The sequence below is a fragment of the Lithobates pipiens genome, unplaced genomic scaffold (genome assembly GCF_037356315.1).
Source record: "Lithobates pipiens isolate NorthernLeopardFrog02 unplaced genomic scaffold, aLitPip1_a1.2 Scaffold_16, whole genome shotgun sequence".
Lineage (NCBI taxonomy): Eukaryota > Metazoa > Chordata > Amphibia > Anura > Ranidae > Lithobates > Lithobates pipiens.
The window spans coordinates 66357355-66378148 of record NW_027507748.1 but is presented as its reverse complement, the minus strand read 5'-3'; the positions used below and the strand labels follow the sequence as shown (position 1 = coordinate 66378148).

The 20794-nt window shown below is 43.4% G+C and overlaps 1 protein-coding gene across 6 annotated transcripts in view; it reads right to left on the bottom strand.

Annotated features, from left to right (window-relative positions):
• The window catches only part of GRIK1 (glutamate ionotropic receptor kainate type subunit 1), a 626279-nt gene that overhangs the window by 46240 nt on the left and 559245 nt on the right, over window positions 1–20794 (bottom strand). For 3 of the 6 annotated variants that reach the window (XM_077480010.1, XM_077480012.1, XM_077480014.1), the window contains 3 exons: window positions 18577–18802; window positions 7205–7455; window positions 4963–5124 (listed from right to left, as the gene is read on the bottom strand). In XM_077480010.1, the coding sequence (XP_077336136.1) occupies window positions 4975–5124; window positions 7205–7455; window positions 18577–18802 (627 nt within the window). In that variant the 3' untranslated portion in view covers window positions 4963–4974. The remainder of the gene's footprint in view (window positions 1–4962; window positions 5125–7204; window positions 7456–18576; window positions 18803–20794) is intronic. The other 3 variants (XM_077480009.1, XM_077480011.1, XM_077480013.1) reach the window with 1 other exon arrangement.

Below are 20794 nucleotides of genomic sequence, written 5' to 3'. Positions count from 1 at the left end.
AAAAAAAAACTGAATAGCTTTTACTTTTTGCTATAATAAATATCCCAATTAAAAAAAAAAAAAAATATATATATATATATAAATATTTTTTTTTTCTCCTCAGTTTAGGCCGATATTTATTTTTCTACATATTTTTGTTAAAAAAATTGCAATAAGCGTATATTGATATATTGGTTTGCGCAAAGGTTATATAGCATCTACAAAATAGAGGATAGATTTATGCCATTCTTTTTATTATTATTATTTTTTTTTACTAGTAATGGCGGTGATCTGCGATTTTTATCAAGACTGCAATATTGTGGCGGACAAATTGGACACTTTTGACACATTTTTGGGACCATTGACAATTATACAGCGATCAGCGCTATAAAAATGTACTGATTACTGTATAAATGTCACTGGCAGGGAAGGGGTTAACACTAGGGGGCGATCAAGGGGTTAACTGTGTTCCCTAGGTGTGTTCTAATTGTGGGGGGGGGGGGAGTGTGAGTGACTAGGGGAGGAGAGAGATCAGTGTTTATACTTAATACATAAGTATGAACATACAATCTGTCTCCTCTCTCCTGAGAGAATTGGGATTTGTGTGTTTACACACACAGATCCCGGTTCTCGCTCTGTCACGAGCAATCGCGGATGCCCGGTGCTCATCGCGCCCATCGGGCAATCGAATCGGCTTTGGGCACATACAGCTACGAACAGCTCGTCCAAGGGAGCCATTCTGCTGCAGTATAACTATGTCAGGAATCGGTTAATTGTACACTTCTTTTTCTATACTTCCAAATGGCCTCCTTCTTTTAGCCTAAAAAAGACACTGGGGTTGATTTGCTAAAACTGGAGAGTGCAAAATCTGATGCAGCTCTGCATAAATACCAGTCAGCTTGCAGTTTTTATTGCCAAAGCTTAACTGAACAAGCTGAAGTCAGAAGCTGATTGGCTACCATGCACAGCTACACCAGATGTTGCACACTCCAGTTTTAGTAAATCAACCCCATTGCTATACTTCTATATGGTGCTTAGGGGACCTTTGAAGGAGAGCCACTAACTCGCTGATTGCTAAAAAAGGGAGTCTATTCAGGCGCACTGAACATGGTGTAATATGGTTTTGGACAGGCTGTTAGTGCAGTCACCATTTGTCATGTTGCGGCTCGAAGACCAGTAGCCATAACAGTAGCAAGGCTCCCACTGACCAGCTGGGTAAGTGCAGAAGCAGGTCACCCTAGTGAATGACACTGGCTCACCCGAGTCACAAAATATTAGGTGCCATTCACCAGAGCTCCTGATGGCGGAGATGAGTTTTGCTGAGTATCAGTACCAGCTCACAGTCCTCAGGTTCAACCCATCAGGAGGTGAGAAGGCTGGGGTCCAGTACCAGATAAAGCAGGAAGGGATCAAGCAGAAGCAAAGTCAATAACAAGCCAAAGGGAGGTAATGAGTGGTTGCATGTTGAGATCAAGTAGAAGCATAGTTGAGGAACAAGCTGAAAGGTTGGTAAGGAGTGGTAGCGAAAATACAAATGGCAGCAGGAGTGACAAGAGTGAGATATTGGTAGGAGAGAGTGCAATAATCTGGCAAGAACAGGAAGTGCAAAGGCATGGCTAAAGGTACAAAAAAAAAAAAAGTTCAAGGCAAGGTTGTTCAAGGAATTGTCCAGGCTGCTGTCCACATCCCAGGTGGTTCAGCAAGAAGAGATACCCCCAGAGACGGCAGAGATTGCAGCAGGTTCAGACTAGGGATGGGCCGAACACCCCCCCCCCCCCCGTTCAAGAGTTCAAAAGGCTTATATGCATGGTATTGTATAAAGTGTTTTCGGACCTGGGTCCTGCCCCAGGGGACATGTAACAATGCAAAAAAAAAGTTTAAAAACAGATGTTATTTTGGGGAGCAGTTATTTTAAAAATGCTTAAAGTGAAACAATAAAAGTGTAATATTCCTTTAAATTTCATACCTGGGGGGTGTCTATAGTATGTCTGTAAAGTAGCGCATGTTTCCCGTGTTTAGAACAGTCTGACAGCAAAATGACATTTCTAAAGGAAAAAAAAATATTTAAAACTACTCGCAGCTATAATGAATTGTCGGCCCCGGCAATACACATAAAAGTTCATTGAGAAAAACACCATGGTATTCCCCCACAGGGGAACCCCAAACCAAAATTAAGAAAAAAAAATGCGTGGAGGCCCCCCTAAATTCCATACTAGGCCCTTCGGGTCTGGTATGGATTTTAAGGGGAACCCCCGTGCCAAATAAAAAAAAAAATGGCGTGGGTCCCCCCCAAAAATCCATACCACCTTATGACCCCGCCCCCCTCTGATGCACAGAAACTTCCCTATGGCTTTCCCCATGGTGTCAGAGGGGGTCGGGGTCACCCGTTTACATAAACGGATGCCACTTTACAGGCAAACTATAGACACCCCCAGGTATGAAATTTAAAGGAATATTACACTTTTATTGTTTTACTTTAAGCATTATTAAAATCACTGCTCCCGAACAAACAGCCCTTTTTAAACTTTTTTTTTGCATTGATACATGTCCCCTGGGGCAGGACCCAGGTCCCCAAACACTTTTTATAACAATAACTTGCATATTAGCCTTTAAAATTAGCACTTTTGATTTCTCTCATAGACTTTTAAAGGGTGTTCTATGCCTTTCGAATTTGCTGAGAACACCCCAAATTGTTCGTTATTCGGCAAACAGGCGAACAGCCAATGTTCGAGTCAAACTCATGTTTGACCCAAACATAAAGCCCATCCCTAGTTCAGACCCAGGTCCTGTCACCATTGTTTAAAGGGACGGCCTCTTGTTTACCAACAACTGGTCATTTAAATTATGAGTACATCACTGTTGGTTTAGTTATTATGTTGGCATTCATATAAAGACTTCTGACTTTTCTCTGACTTTCCTAATTTATATAATTGTTTCATATATGTGATTTAGAACATGTGGAAGCTAAGTAGGTCAACATGAAAGGCAGCCAGTTTACATTATCAGAAAATGGTCCGAAATATATACCACAATCTTTTAGTTTTAACCTCATTCAGCCTGCACCTGACCTGTTGTGGCCTATTTTTTCTGCCCATTTTCTATTACTGTTTACCTTGCTGTTCACTACTAACATTACACTAGCAGTGCCCTCACTTTTACACTAGTGCCAACAATTTCATTACCAATATCAGGGTATACAGTTATCCTAGCATAGCCCTAAAATGTTGGTTTGGGGTGGGTTGAGTTGCCCTGTGGGTTTCTAATGAATCGTACACACGAGTGGAATGTGCGACAGAAAAAGTCAGATGAGAGCTTTTCATCGTATATTGCGATCTAAATATTTCCGATGGAACCAATTCCAATCAGGAAAACCGCTCGTCTGTATGCCGTTCCGATGGACCAAAAACGACGCATGCTCTGAAGCAAGTACGAGGCGGAAGCTATTGGCTACTGGCTATTGAACTTCCTTTTTCTAGTCCCGTTGTTCGTGTTGTACGTCACTGCGTTCTTGGCGGTCGGACTTTGGTGTGTACACAAGACAGTTTCAGTGGAATTCTGTCGTAACTTCGTCGGAAAAACCTTCAGAGATTATTCCGATGAGAAAACGGATCGTGTGTACAGGGCATTATAGTCCTAAGTGGCAATATTTCCCTTCAGTAGTCTGGGTTTCCATTCCCAAAGCAATAATTAACACTTAATTATTTTGCAGCTGGATTCCACAATTATATCTTTAGACTGGACAATGAATACTTAATTAAGGCATGACACCTTAACATAGCTTAAATGGGTTGTAAACCCTCGTGTTTTTTCACCTGAAAAAACCTCTGGCAGTCACCGGTCCCCAGCACCCCTGTTTTACTTACCCAAGCCCTGTATTTCCCTCGGCAGAGATGCTCTGTTCCTCTCTGAATGGGGTCCCGGCTCTTCATTGGATAGATTGATAGCAGCGCAGCCATTGGCTCCCGCTGCTGTCAATCAAATCCAATGATGCCAGGGGCGGGGCCGAGTCTGGCATTCATGTCTATGGACGTCGAAAGCTGGACTCGGGAGCGAGCCCGCAAGGTAACCCCCCCAGGAGAGCGCTTCTCCTAGGGGGTTATCTGATGTGGGGAGGACCTGCGAGAGCCACCATGGGACCTCAGAAGTCGAAGATCGGGGTCACTCTGTGCAAAACGAGCTGCAAAATGGAGGTAAGTATGATGTTTGTTATTTAAAATTTTAAATAAAATAAAAAAACAAGCTTTTACAATCACTTTAATAATAACCCTTGGTACTGGAGAGCCAGTGAGATAAAAGAAGCCATCATATCATTCAACTTGCCAGAAACCATATAAACCTGACATATCGGGTTTGAAAGGAATGGACCTCTAACCAGGCGAACCAGCAATCTAAGCAAATATTTTCCAAAACACAATTGCATTCAGCTATGTATTGGTTAACGAAAATGGAATGAATTTTTGAATACAGCCACTATAACTACAACCAAATCTGTCTTTATATCAGCTTCTTGTAGTACCCTGAGCAGCCCTATTCAGAGCTCCACTGCTTTACACAGTGTTGTCTGTCTGATGTTGTCTGATGTGAATGTGCTTAGATGAGGAGAGAGCACATAGGTGATTAATCAATGAGCTGCTGCTTCTTGATTCTCCTATCACCAGGCTGGGAAAAGGAGAGGTAACAAAGTATGCAGACCCCCAACAGCTATTTTTTTCTCTAGTCACCTATCAGATGGGTGAGTATCATTACTGTAGATTATTGAGCAAAGGGGTGTTGAGCTGTGTGCATGCAGGATACTTGCAGCTATAAGAGTAAAGTAGGACATATACAGTATGTTGGGCATTCAACTGATACAACGGAGATCTTGATCTTTGATCTCCTTCAAAACTGGCCAGTTGTGATATTTTTTTTTCCCTGCCACTTTCCAGGAAACAGAACCTAAGATTGAACACTATCCCTGCATGCTGTTCTATGACATGGACACACCTTTCACGTATATTATACGGTGTGAATAGAGGGTTGTGTTCTTATTCCTCGCTCCTCCCGGAGTAATTTGCCACAGTCTAATTCCGTAGACAGGGTGGTCCCCGAAGTGGAGTTGGATGGGTGGGTCGGTTTACATTGCAGACCGTAAAAGAAACAAAACGCCTTGGCATGCAGAAAAGGATGAAAAGAAACATGCATAAATTAATAATAATATGGCAATGACAACATAAGTACAATGAAAATAACAGTCAATGTCAGCACAATGAAAATAACAGTAAGGCTGCTTTCACACTGGGGCGGTATTCAGGCGTTACAGCGCTAAAAATAGCGCCTGTGTAACGCCTGAAAAAAACCGGCCCCTTTAACTCCAGTGTGAAAGCCGGAGGGCTTTCACACTGGAGCGATGCGCTGGCAGGACGGTGAAAAAAGTCCTGCTAGCCGCATCTTTGCAGCGGTGAAGGAGCGGTGTATTCACCGCTCCTATACCGCTCGTACCCATTGAAATCAATGGGACACTGCGGCAATACGGTTTAACCCCTTTTCGGCCGCTAGCGGGGGTTAAAACCACCCCGCTAGCGCCCGCACACCGCCGCTAAAACGACGGTAAAGCGCCGCTAAAAATAGCGGCGCTTTACCGCCGACGCTGCTCCCGCCCCAGTGTGAAAGCAGCCTAAGACTAATTCAACTGAAACAATGGGAAAGCAATACAAAACAATACATGCAAATAAAAAGTAAAAATGTGCAGCAAACAAAATATGCTGATGTTGAATTTAGTAAAAAGAACTTTAAGGCTGAGCATGAAGGAATTTGCCAAACACTGCTTGTTCTGGCATATTCTGGCTACCCTTGACTGAATTTTGAGGCTGAACCAAAGGGAAATGTAGAATCTCTAAAGGAGACCCAAAAGAGCTCACACCAAAAGCATCCATCTTTACTGTCTCTGCACACTACTAGTTTTTGTCTTAAGAATATTATTAGCACCGGTGCCAGCATAATATTTGTTCTAATATACTTTGGTGGCCAAACTGGAAATTTGGGGTTAAATTGGGTTTGTTAAAGACTACACTAAATATTTAAAACAATGTTCAAGGTTCGTCTTAGGGGTTGGAGGCTTAGACTTGGAGTAAAGTAAATCTTTGACAAACTTGGGCAATTCAGTGTGAGCATATGGAGAAAAAAATGCATATGCAGAGGTTGACTATATAGAAAACCTCATATTGATCAGGAGATCCATATTGTTAGGAGATCTAGAAACAAAGCCAGCTGATTTTTTTTTGCAAAATATGACGTTTTATGCCAATCTTGATTTTCCTTTAAAATTCAAGCTTGACCCTTTTGTTGGTGAATGGGACTTCCCATCAAATTGTATAGCCAAAAAGGGTACCGGGAAGGTGGGAGGGGTTGGGGTTAAGATTTGCAAATAATTTCAGCATTCTATATTTCAGAGTCTACTAGTAATGATATTTTCGGAAGGCAACACCATGCAAATGTGTTTTTTTATAAGTAGACTTTGGGTAAATGACTTAATTGGTATTATTTTATTGGGGGTGAAAACTGTATGCCAAAAAAATATTGGGTACTGAACATACGTACATCAGTGCCAAATAAGAATAGGCAAAGAAAATGTAAACAATTGATGGCAAATTTTCATACGATGAAACATTTGGTACCAATAAATCTCCAGTAAGTTTCTGTAAATAATTAGCCATGTTGAAAAAAAGGCACCTATTGTTACACACAATTTGATGGGCATGCCAGAATCCTTGGGAGAAACACGGTAGCTGCCATTACTGTAAACTTTTAGAAAACCATAGTTGCCTGGCTATGTCTGGCTTCAGTGCTTTTAAGGAATGAACCATGAACAAATACACAACAAATGAAAGGCAGAAAGAAGAATAAAGAAACTGTTATCTCTACATCTACATTGTTCAAATAGCATTCTTAGAAGAAGAGGTCAGCAATGGTAGCCCACATAATTGTCTCATGTTTGGTGTACTTTTAATACGTGTAAACCCAACACAAGCCCTGTGTCCTATGCTATGTTCCCGTATATGTCCCCTTTCTAGCTGTACAATTTTCCTTAGTGTACAGGAGAAAAAATGGCATTTCACAGTCAGGAGGTAATGTGAACACCTATCTTTCCAAGCACTCAGGACACCAACCAAGGCAGAAGTCTTACCTTGTCTTATTGTAGGGACAGCCCCATCCGTACCTGTAAATCACAGAGGCATCGAACACTCACCTGTTCTATATCACTGTTTTTTCGGGATTTGTAGATGAACTCTCCTATTGCTACAAAGACTGATAAGACGAGTCCTGCAGCCAGTACAATGAAAATCCCTCCAATGTTCTCCACTCCTAAAGCGCTGGCTTCTTTACTGTCCTCCTCTGGACAACCATTCCCCCTCCACCATTTCTCCTTCATCATGTGTAATTTCCCCTCTTCCTGAAGCTGTAAGATGGCAATGGTAATTTTATCCCTGTACGGTGAGCCTGTGGGAAGATCAATGGAAAAAAAGGAGAGTGTAATATTCATAATATTCATTATAGCAGAAAACTGCAGCACCATCATTTAATGTTTGCTTAGTTAATGAAGTTGGGGCAGCACACAAAGCTGGAGTAGCACACAAGGCTGGAGTTTTTGAGACGGACTTAATAAATTTAGGGCAGCAAAAAATGCAGGCTCAGGTAAGAATATGGGGGGGGGGGGGGGGGCTGGGTGTATGGTAAAAAAAATTGAGGCTTTAGAACCACTCTAATGCATCCTCTGCATTAAGGTTAAAAATGTCCCATTACCCGTCCTACATGCCCCCATACCTAAACACTCACCTGGCTCCTGTCACTGTCCCAACACTGTCCCAGCTCCAGCATTGCTCCCTTCACTTTGTCTCAGACAGGAGGAACTGAGGACAGCGAAGCCATAAGCTCCTGCCTCTGTCAGACAAACTCCTGTCAGGAGGGAGCTGAGGGTGTGGCTTAACTATCCTGTGCGTGTCTATGGATGCACACAACCCTCGGGAGCGTGCATGCATGGGTGCCTCCTTAGCACCTGGCTTGCTAAGGAGGCACCCGGAGGAGGGAGGAGCAGACATCGTCAGCAGGAGACAGAAAAGGAGTCAGAAAGGAGGTTAAGGACCCTTTGTGTATAAAAGTATACCCAAGTATAAAAAAAAGATCCTTTAGTATCATTTTAAAGTGGGAGTAAACGCGTGTCTGCCAGTTTTACCTACAGGTAAGCTTACCCGTAGGCAAAATCATTATCTCCTAAACATGTACCATTTAGGAGATCTTCCACAAAGCAGCAGCTGGGGATGTCACCGGCGCATGCACGCTGAAAGGACGCCATACCATGCCATTCCTTCAGAGGTCTGTGCTGTAAGCCGTGAGTCCTGTGTGCTTGTGCGGGAGCGACGTCAACGTGGCTCAGCCAGTCAGACGGCTGGAGTCTGTGAACCCGGAAGGAAGATTGAGTGAAGATGGAAACCCTGTCAGCAATGACAGCTCACCACTGGAGGGCTTCGTTTTAAGGAAAGTCTCTCATAATGTGCGATGTATACTAACACATTATGACATTACTTTTTTTTAAACAAAGTTTAGTACTACTTTAAAGTGGTTGTAAACCCTTACAACCAACTTTGACCTACAGGTAAGCCTAGATTAAGGTGGTTAAGGAGATATTTGCCGAAAGACAGGCACCGCTGTCTATGGCGCATGCGCCGTAGACAGCGGCGCACAGGCGCACTGAGCATGCCGTGGTCAACAGCGATATGCCGCGAGTGGCGGCTCCCGTGCGCATGCACGGGAGTGACGTCATCGCGGCTTCGCCGAATGACAGCGGCGGAGCAGCAAGACCCACCGAGAAGATGGATGCGCCGGACTACAGGGGAGAGTGGTGACTTTGCTGGCTCCTGTGTCAGGTAAGTGACAAATAATGGACTACTATGCGATGCATAGTAGTCCATTATGCTTTACCTTTGTAGGGAATGAAAGAGGAAGTAAACCCATCAGGGTTTACTTCCTCTTTAAGTACTTACTATTTTCTTTACGGTGAACAGCTTTATCCACACTTTGATTTTAACGACAGAGTTGTTTTAATTTAGTCCCTCCACCTTTTTTTAGACTTGCAGTATTGATGTATCATGAAGATGTAACAAACATTAATCAGTAAGATAAATATACAATCAAAGACTATGGAAATAGCAGGGTTAACTGTATTTGATCATTAATCCTATTTCTCTGGGACAAATATATTTGTCTTTGTACTCTTGTCACTTGTATTAGCATTTTTCAACAACAGTTCCCAGAAACAGTGTATTAAAAAGATGAACGTAATTTATACATTTGGAAAATTAAATTTCTAGTGAGGGCTGGACATCATTTATTCCCAAAGCAAAGCATATAGCTGGAAACATAAATTTTTTGTCACAAATGGCAGCACACCAGTTGGAATGGAATTATATTTACATACATTGATACAATGAGAGAGAAGGCACATGCATTTCTGTCAGAATCAGAGAACCCTTCCATCTCTGATGTCAGGCTGGTATACATAGTGCAGACAGTTCCTATGCAGACTAATCTCCCACCTAACAGTGCCTGCAAAGTTCTGGTGATGACGTTATTGGGCAGAATCAGTGGGAAGGGACCAGAAGGGTGTCTCCTCTCTCAGGTAACTACCCACAGATACCAGTTTGCTTGCATTAGAAGAATTTCCCCCCCACTGACCACCAGTAAAAGGGCATTCTTCTTTCCAGTGACCACCAAAGTAAGGCAGATATTTGGATTGCCATTGCCCAACAAAGTAAGCGGGCATTTGTCCTCTCACTGACGACCAATGTAAGGGGACACTACACTGACCATCATTGTAAAGGGGGCAATTGCAGATTGACTACAAATGTAAAGTGTCATTCCTGCTCGTACTGTACACCAAAGCATGGGAATATCCCTCCTTCCACTGACCACCAATCCAAGAAGGCAGTTTTCAACCTACTGACCACCAAAATAAACGTGAATTTTCCAATTTACTGACAATCAATGTAAGGGTGCATTCTTTCTCTCGCTGACCACCAGTACAGTAACAGGTCATTTTTCCACTGATAAACAATGTAATTGGCACATCACCACTGGCCACCAATAAAAGAGGGCATTCTTCCTCCCAGTGACAGCCAATGTAAAGAGTCGGTTATGAGGTCACTAACAGTTTTTAATAGTAAGGCTTTCCGATGACCAGCCATGCAATAGGGGTGGATATGGGGGTAGTGTTGGCGGTGGTGGTGGTGGAGGTGGGGAGGTATGCCAGTGCAGAGAGCAGTTAGTAGGAGGTATGAAGAGGTGTACTATATAGGCCACTGGCTACTAGTGCTAGAGGGGTTTGTTAATAGAGGTGAAAAAATATCAGAGGTTTAACTTGAAAAGGAATGGGGTAAACAAGTTGTGCTTCTCATTAACATGTTTCTATGAAGTCCTGTAATTTCTAGTTATACCCCTGCAAGCACAATTACTGTATATGCCAATAAAGCTACACCTTGTATGTACCAAGAGCTAATTTACATCAAAATGTATGTTTTAATGTGCATTGAGTTGACATGGCTTGCCAGGCAATAACATGTGTTGCATTTTTGAAAGGCTTCATTTCAACTGACTTGAATGCCAGCCAAATGCAACATGCTGGTCTTTTCTCCAATGCATAAATAAGCACTGATGGGAAAACAGTCTAATGAAAACAACTGATTTTCTATTGTCTGTGTATTGTTCACATAAAAAGTCAAATGATGGCAGTCTACTTATTACTCCACAAAGGTTGCGGTTGCGGAAAGGATGTGATTAAATTGAAAATGAGTGATGGTCCTAGAGAGGCAGCTATATATGGCACATTGAGGAAGTAGACTATAGTGAGGGAAAAAAGTATTTGATCCTCTGTTGATTTTGTACACTGACAAAGAAATGATCGGTATATAATTTTAATGGTAGGTTTATTTTAACAGTCAGAGACAGAAAAACAACAAAAACAATCCAGAAAAACGCATTTTAAAATGTTATAAATTAATTTGCATTTAAATGAGTGAAATAAGTATTTGACCCCTTCGCAAAACATGACTTAGTACTTAGTGGCAATACCCTTATTGGCAATCACAGAGGTCAGATGTTTCTTGTAGTTGGCCACCAGGTTTGCGCACATCTCTGGAGGGATTTTGTCCCACTCCTCTTTGCAGATCCCCTCCAAGTCATTAAGTTTTCAAGGCTGACATTCGAACCCTCAGCTCTCTCCACATATTTTCTATGGGATTAAGGTCTGGACATGGAAACATTATACTTTGGGGGTGTTTTTCTGCTAATGGGACAGGACAACTGGCTAGGCCAATCCAGGACCTAAATGTGCTTCTTCTTGAGCCACACCTTTGTTTCCTTGGCCTTGTGTGTTTTGGATCATTGTCATGCTGGAATACCTATCCACAACCTATTTTCAATGCCCTGGCTGAGGTGAAAAAGGAGGTTCTTACCCAAGATTTGATGGTAAATGGCCATTGAACCTTTGATTCAGGTGGAGGGACAGAGCAAAGAGGTGGCTGGATCAGGTTTGGTGACACAGGCATTTCCCTTGGACACATTGTACTGTAAGAGGCTGGGATTAATAGCAGCTATTGTGCTGTACTATAGCCTAGCAGGTTTGCTTTCTTTTGCTCGTAGTGCCAAAGATGCTTTGCTGCTTTTAAGCTATGAGTGGCAAAGGGACCAGGAACTCCTCTAAGGGTTCTAAGAGGTCAATGGTTACACAACAAACTAAAACCATTTCCAAAAGAATGTCATCCTCCTCTGAGAGTGTTGCGGCCGGTCAGATTGAGCCATCAAGGGAAACTGTGCTTGCAGTCGCACAAGACGTTTCAGCCCCTGAGTATGTTACACAAGAGGTTTTGTCTTCTACCATTGCCAATTTGGAAAATAAGATTGATGCTATTTTATCCCTCCATAGTGGGGTTAAACGTTGCAGATCCCCATCTAGTGCTCAAGACCCCCCTTTGGAGGTTCAGGATGCTGGGGATCAGGCAGATCTTCCCAAAGATTTGGAAGATACTGGTTTATCCTCTTCTGAGGATCCTAATATAGAAGGAGTAACATCAAAGACAGGTTGCTTGTGCACTCTCTTACTAAGTTGGTTTGTTCAACCTTTTTGCTGATGATCCCATGTCTAAGTTAGGATCATTAAAACCTTCTTCTGTCTGGGCATGCCTTTTGTATTCATACATGGCTAAGGAAGCTTATGTATGCTGAACGGGAACATCCAGATAAACAATATTATCCGCCTGATGCCCCATACACACAATCGGACTATCTGGCGATCCGCCCGTGTGTGGGCTCCGGCGGACTTTTTTTCCCCAAAAGTCCGGCGGACTTCGAAAGAAGTTTTGACTCAAAATTGTCTGCTGGACTCGGCAGTCTGGCGGACAATCCGGCTGTCTGTGTGCTAGTCCGCCGGACTTTTGTAATGAACGGACATGCCCGCACACGGAGGAAAGTCCATTCATTTTGAAGGCGGCTCCTGGTAGACGGGACTAGCGAAGGAGGTCAATGTTGCTGCCTTCAACGGTGAGATTGACACATCGCCCCATCACCTGGTATGGACTTAAAGGGGAAGCCCTACGCTGAAAAAACAGCATTTGGGTCCCCCCCAAGGTCCATATTAGACCCTTATCCGAGCACGCAGCCCGGCGGTCAGGAAAGGAGGTGGGGACGAGCGAGCGCCCCCCCCCCTCCTGAGCCATACCAGGCCGCGTGCCCCAACATGGGGGGTGCCCCAAAGCACCTTGTTCCCATGTTGATGAGGACAAGGGCCTCTTCCCGACAACCTTGACCGTTGGTTGTCGGGGTCTGCGGGCAGGGGGCTTATCGGAATCCGGGATCCCCCTTTAATAAGGGGGCCCCCAGATACCAGCCCCCACCCTATGTGAATGAGTATGGGGTACAATGTACCCCTACCCATTCACCTGGTAAAAAAAGTTTTTAAAATAATTTATTGCACAGCCCCGGTGGTCTTCCATCTTGGGGGGTCTTCTCGCCGAACTTCTCTGCTATCTTCTGCTAGCTCTTTTACTAGCGGAGGAGCCCAGCTTTCTTCTTCTTTGTCGCCACCGCTGTGGGTCTTCTTCCGACTTCGGGAGTCTTGTCCCCCTCTTCGGTTCTTCTTGCCGGGCCTCCACTTTCTTCTCTCAGCTCTTTTACTAGCGGTGGCCCAGTCTTCTGTCGCCGCCGCCTCTTCTTCAGACTTCGGGGGTCTTGTCCCCCTCTTTGGGGGTCTTGTCCCCCTCTTCGGTTCTTCTTGTCGGGCCTCCGCTTTCTTCTTCCAGCTCTTTTACTAGCGGTGGCCCGGTCTTCTGTCGCCACCTTCTCGCCAAAGGCGGCGACATTGAGTTCCTTCGCTAGTCCCGTCTACCTGGAGCCACATTCAAAATTAACGGACTTTCCTCCGTGTGTGGGCAAGTCCGTTCATTTCAAAAGTCCGGCGGACTCCCGTCATAGTCCGGCGGTTTGTCCGCTGCACCAAGTCCGGAAAAGTCCAGTCGTGTGTGGGCAGGTTCGCTCGTTCGGAAAGTCCGGCAGGCCTCCGCTTCAAAGTCCGGAGGTTTGTCCACTGGACTAAGTCCACCGGCTAGTCCGATCATGTGTACACGGCATAAGAGATTCTGCACACTTTATCCTATGGAAGAAGATTTCTATAAGAAATGGGGGGTTCCAGCGGTTGATGCTGCGCTTGCCTCAGTGAATAAGAATCTCACATGTCCGGTTGATAATGTGCTCATGTTAAAGGATCCAGCAGATAAAAAGTTGGAGCTTCTTTCTAAAAACCACATGGCTTTAGCAAGTTCAGTAGCGCAGCCGGTTCGTGCCACAATTGGCGTATTCCAGTCCATTAAGGAACAGTTTGAGGAGATGATGAACAGGCCCACATGTCAAGACAGATGGGTGGCTTCTGCCGTTTCTCTAGGTTACAAACTAGAGTTTCGAGTTTTTCCATCTCCTCGGTTTCTAAGGTCAAATGTTCCCAAGGTTCCAGAGAAGAAGAAGGCTCTCCTAACACTGGATCATCTATTATCCAAGTCAGTGATATCAGAAGTTCCCTTAGAGCAGTGATGGCAAACCTTGGCACCCCAGATGTTTTGGAACTACCTTTCCCATGATGCTCCACTACACTGCAGAGTGCCAGAGCATCATGGGAAATGTAGTGCCAAAACATCTGGGGTGCCAAGGTTTGCCATCACTGCCTTAGAGGAACAAGGCACAGGTTTTTATTCAAACCTCTTTACAGTTCCAAAGCCAAACGGGGAAGTAAGACCTGTTCTAGATCTCAGAGATCTGAATCGGCACTTGAACATGCGATTCTTTCGCATGGAGTCAATCTGGTCGGTTGTAGCCATCCTCCAAGGAGGGGAATTTTTGGCTTCTATCGATATCAAGGATGCATATCTCCACGTGCCAATATTTCCTGCTCGCCAGAAATTTCTGCACTTCGAAGTAGAAAATCATAATTTTCAGTTTGTGACAATGCCATTCAGTCTAGCCACAGCACCACGGGTGTTCTCAAAAATTCTGGTGCCTCCTTTAGCCATATTAAGGGCTCAGGGCAATAATGGTCCTAGCCTACTTAGACAATCTGCTTTTAATAGATCATTCAGTTTCAGGGCTAAACCACAGTCTGGTCACAACGGTAAACTACCTGGAATCTCTAGGCTGGATTCTCAACCTAGAAAAGTCCTCCTTAAAACCATCAAGGAGATTACAGTACCTGGGTCTGGTCATAGATACCATAGGAAAAAGGCATTTCTACCCCAGAAAAGAATCAGTTCCATTGTAGAGCTAATTCAACTCATCAAGGCAAAGAAAAAGCCTTCCATTCGGTTGTGCATGAGACTATTGGGAAAAATGGTGGCCTCCTTCGAGGCCGCCCCTTATGTGCAGTTTCATTCAAAATTGCTACAAAACGCAATCTTGTTGGCCTGGAACAAGAAGGTTCAGGCCTTAGATTTTCTAATTCGTCTGGCTCCCGATGTGCATCAGAGCCTAAATTGGTGGTTGATATCCAGCAACCTTCAAAAGGGAAAATCATTTCTACCAGTCTCTTGGAAAGTGGTGACTACGGATGCCAACCTTCTGGGCTGGAAAAGGATTCTGTCCAGGGGAAGTGGTCCAAGTTGGAAAGGACCTTGCCTATCAACATTCTGGAGATTCGGGCAGTTCATCTGGCTCTAAAGTTCTGGACGGTCAGACTGAGGGACTGTCCTGTCAGGATTCAGTCCAACAATGGCATGGCTGTGGCTTACATCAATCACCAGGGGGGCACGAGGAGTCGTGCAGCCCAAAAAGATGTAAATCCTGTCTTGGGCAGAACACAACGTCCCTTGCCTATCGGCAGTTTTCATTCTAGGGATAGAGAATTAGCAGGCGGACTACCTGAGTCACCAACAATTATTTCCGGGAGAATGGTCTCTTCACCCCGACATCTTCCTAGAGATATGTTAGAGATGGGGTACTCTGGACGTAGACCATTTATCATCCAGATTCAACAACAAGGTCGACAACTTTGTGTCGAGTACAAAGGATCCGCTAGCTTGCGGAACATACGCATTAGTCTTCCCATGAAATCAGTTTTCTCTGATCTATGCATTTCCTCCAGTTCTGCTTCTTCCGCATTTTCTTCGCAGAATCAAGCAGAAACAAAAGGAGGTGATTCTGGTGGCCCCAGCATTGCCCAGAAAATCTTGGTTTGCCGAGATCATAAAGATGGCTGTAGGAGTCCCTTGGACTCTGCCATTATGGCCAGACCTTCTTGCGCAAGGTCCGGTATTCTATCCTACCTTACAGTCGCTAAATTTAATGGTCTGGCTATTGAGACCCGCATTCTAAAGGATCAGGGGTTGTCTCCTTCAGTAATAGTAGTATCTACCTTGATTAATGCCAGGAAGCCGGCTTCCAGGGTCATTTACTGGAAGGCATATGTTTCCTGGGGGGGATCCAGGGGTTGGCACCCCAGGAAATATGTCATAGGTAGGATCCTTGATTTCCTGCAAATGGGATTAGAAATTAATCTGGCCTTGAATACTATCAAGAGCCAGATGTCGGCCTTGTCAATATTTTTTCAATGGCCTCTGGCTTCTCACTCTTTAGTGTGTAGCTTTGTTCAGGGGGGTAACACAGAACAATCCCCCTATCAAGGCACCTCTAAATCCTTGGGATTTGAATTTGGTCTTATCGGCTTTGCAGAAACAGCCTTTTGAACCTTTATGTGAAATTCCCTTGGTTCTTTTGACTAGAAAGATAGTCTTTCTGGTTGCCATTTCTTTTGCTAGAAGACTATGAGAACTAGCAGCTCTGTCTTGTAAAGAGCCATATCTGATCATGCATAAGGATAAGGTGGTGTTACATCCTCATCCTAAATTCCTGCCAAAGGTGGTGACAGGTTTTCACTTAAACTAAGATATTGTTCTTCCTTCTTTCTTCCCAGAGCCTTGATCTAGGGAAGAAAAGGCACTACATTCCCTTGATGTAGTGAGAACAGTCAGAGTATATTTAAAGGCGACCACTCAGGTTCATAAAACAGATGTTTTATTCATACTGCCAGATGGTCCCAAGAGAGGACAGACAGCGTCAAAATCCCCTATTTCCAAGTGGATTTGTCAAGTCATTATTCAGGCTTATGGTTTAAAGAAGAAAATTCCCCCTTTTCATGTTAAAGCACACTCAACCAGGGAGATAAGTGCCTCTTGGGTGGTGCATCATCAGGCCTCTATAGCTCAGAGCTGTAAGGCTGTGACTTGGTCTTCAGTTCATACGTTGTCGTTTACCAGATTTTATCAAATCAATGTTAAAGGTCATGAGGATATTGCCTTCGGGTGCAGTGTGCTGCAGGCTACACTATGAGTCCTCTGACTTCCTTTCTTTTTTGTTGTGTCCCCCCCCCCACCTTCAGTTGCCATTGCTATGGGACATCACACATTGTTATTACTATGGCTCTGTGTCCCCTGATGTAAGGAAAGAAAATAATATTTTTAAAACAGCTTACCTGTAAAATCCTTTTCTTTGAAATACACTTGTATTTCTTGGCTACAAAACTGAGATCTCCCAGTAATGGGAGGGGTTATATAGGGGAGTACACACCTTAGGGGCATGCCAGTGTCCATCACCTGTCGGTCCGAAATAACACACATAGTACTTACTATGGCTCTGTGTCCTCTGATGCACATCAAAGAAAAGGATTTTACAGGTAAGCCGTTTTAAAAATCCTATTTTTATTACAAATTATGTGAGCAGACTGCAGTTCCTCTTTAAGCTTTTTAATCTGAGGACCCAAATATGAAAACTGTTACTATACTGCACATTTCTACCAAAACGTCAGAAAAGCCAATTAATTGAGCTTTGCATTCATAATACATTGTTTGTTTGGGGGGGCAAGGATTGCAGAACAATGTTTCCTAAGCTTGCGGTATGAAGCTAGCTAGCTACATACAGCAACTGTCCTACGTGCTGCTTCTGCTTTAAATGACTTACCCTTCCACAATAAAGAAAAATCTGTGTTTCAAGCTTTCTGCCTTGCCATTAAAGATTTCCTTGGGATTGTTTTCATGCTGTGGGTCTTTTGTTAAAAAAATGCATTTTTTGCTTGTAAAATATAAGGCTTTCATTGCTAAGAACTTCCCCACATAAAACACATTCTATTCGCTCTTCTCCATTTCTGTAAGCTTTAGTAGAGCCTAGAAAAATGCAATCTTATTTTTATTTTATTTTAGTAGTAGATCTTTTCAACCAGCCCCCAGGTCTCTTCACATTACAATATTATTTGGGTATTTGCTATCCTTTATTAAAGATGAACCCGGAGTGGTTGTTGTGGATGAGACATTCACTCTTGCTCCTGTTTTCTTTACCCCAATTGCCAAAAAATAACCATATAAAAGCCAAATGGAATAAACTAGGGAAGATTTACTAGGAGGTTTCAGGTTCTTGTGCTTTCCTCTCCAGTGGCCAACTCTAGTGCTGCAATGGTCTAAAATATGGCCAGGTTCAGTGCCTAAATCAAGTGTAATCAAAAATGCAAGGGTGTTCTAAAATACACAATAAAATGTACTGTAAATACCTTGATAGTAAAGTCAGGTTTACCTTGTGCCTGTTATGGTTAATGCCCAAAGAGTGCAGTCATTTTTGGAGAAACCATGGGGGTCTCCATACTCACTGTAAGGCCATATTTACTGGAGTCACCTTTTTTTTGTACTGTTATTTTTCAACATCAATTTACCCATACAAATAGTATAAAGTCTAAAGCATCAAGCAATTTCAAATCTGTTCATTTAAGAGAGATTGCTGGAAGAAAGATCTTTCAAAGATAAGTGCCAGAAAAATTGTCCATCATAATTTAATCAAACGTTCAAACAAAACGCAGTATCAGGTTGATATCTCGTCCTGTGTCAAGTATTTTTTTCAAACAGAAAATCACAAGTCTCTTGCTTATCTGTACCGCTTTATAATTGAAAGCAGTAAAAAAAATCTTTAGCTGCCCTAAAAATATATTTCCCAAGGCTTGGGCCACTGTTGCATTCCTGTAAATCAAGGCAACATTTGACGAAGACTTACCAATAGGCGTACCAACTCCATATCCTTTTGAGTCAATGAGGCCCCCAATTTGGGTCAAGTTACAATTTCGTTGTGTGACATATTCAATGCTGGTGGACTCCATGAGCAACGCATAATCTGTGGTGAGTACCCGCTGTATGCCTTCATCATTGTTCTTCACCAGCGCTGTCTGCTGCCGGCTGCTCATAAACGCCCACATCTTTTCATAGGTAGAAATCTTGGATTTCTGAAAAGAGTACAACCAGCTATTAGAGATCTGTCTGGTGCAAAACATCTATTACATGGAAAAATTGCTTTGTTTTTCAAAAGACAACTAATAAATAGTTTAGGAATATTCAGTCTTACTTTTTGATTTAGAGGTGTTTGAGGACAACCACTCCATCTGTCTCACTATACTATAAAATCTCAGTATAAAACATTCTATCATGACTGCTCCATATGAACTCACCAATGAAAACAAACTGGATTGTCATTTTTGCGTATCTATAGCTGCGCTCTCACCAGAAAATGTCAATATTTTATTAAAAGAAGTCAAAGCTGTACACGGAGTAAAAAGAAAGAGAAAAAATAAGAAGTAGTGGAGGATAGTGAGAAAGAAAGAAATGGAGAAAAGGAGAGGTGTCTAGAGAGAGAATCGAGTGTAAGAGAGAGAGAGTTAAAGGAAAAAAAAAAAAAAAAGAAAAGCGTAAGCCCCTGTACACACGACCAGAGATTTTGACAACCAAATCCGTCGGATTTTGTCCGTCGGATCTTGTCCGAAACTGTTGCATACACACGGTCGGACAAAGTTGTCGAAAAATCCGATCTTTCAGAACGTGATGATGTAATTTCGTTACGATGGGACTACATTCAGGCTAGTAGCCAATAGCTTTGATGTAGGAATTTGATCTGAGCATGCGTGGCACTTGGTCCGATCGGCCCAGTTGGTCGGGAAATATTTCCAACAAGTTGGAAAATTGGGTCCGATGGATATTCCGACTGAATCAGTCTGATGCATACCACGCACAGTCGGATTATCCGACAACACGGTCCGATAGGACACATTCCGACGCATTCTCCGCCCGTGTGTACAAGGGCTTAGAGGATAAAATAAACATAATAAAGTGTTGGGTTGTGTTTAGGGGGAGATACGGAAGATGGAAGGGAGTGAGGTAAGATGACAAAAATCAATGGCAGGGCAAGAAAAGAGAAGCATGTAGTGGGAGAGAAAAAGAAAGGACGATAGTTGTATTGTGAAAGAAAAGGAAATAGAATCAGCAAGGGGATCAACATTAGGTAATGGGATATCTAGGTATAGGTTGGGAAGGAAAAGGAAGAACAGATAGGAAAGTGGAGGGAAGAGGAATGATTTCAAGCACCTCCCTCCTTTTAGAACTTCCAGTCTGTTTTTCTAACTCACTCAGCATTACAGAATGATTTTCAGCCTTGTCCTTTGTCAACACTGACACCTGTGTTAATGAGAAAATCACTGACATGCTGTCAGCTGGTCCTTTTGTGGCAGGTCTGAAATGCAATGGTTATTTTTTGGGAATAAGTTCAAATTCATGGCAAAGAGGGACTTTGCAATTAATCTGGTCACTCTTCATAACATTCTGGAGTATATGCAAATTGCCATCATAAAAATGTAGGTAGCAGACTTTGTGAAAATTTATATTTGTGCCATTCGCCACAGCTGTAGAGTATGATACAGCACACACAGGGGTTGAATCACTTAGTAATGCAAATAGTTTGTTTGGGCAGGGAAGAGGATGGTATCTGATAGGAGTTGGAGGGGAGCAGAGAAGATAAGAGTAGTGAAGGGAAGAGGAGAGTAGAAGAACAGAAGGTAGGGGAAAGAATAAGAGTATGGGGGGTTCGCAGAGGTGAGGGAAGAGGAGAGGAAAATAGGCAAGAGGAAAGGAAAAGGGATGTAAGGAAAGGCCTTCTGTGCACCGGCTAAAACATGTTCCCTTTCCTGCTCGCAAGAATTGGGCACTGGCTAATGAATATGCCCATGCGCATACTCGCGTGCACATACGAGCTGTCGTGCATTCTCATGCGGGCCGGCATTGCGTGAACCTGTGACAGATGCTGACATCAAATGGGCTATTTAAACTCAGCCAGCGCTCAGGATCAGTGCTGCTTTGTCTTCAGCCTCCTGTGTAACATGTGACCCTGTGAATCTGTATCCTGCTTCCAGTTGCGGACCCAGCTTGTCTTGACCATTCGCTGAACTCCT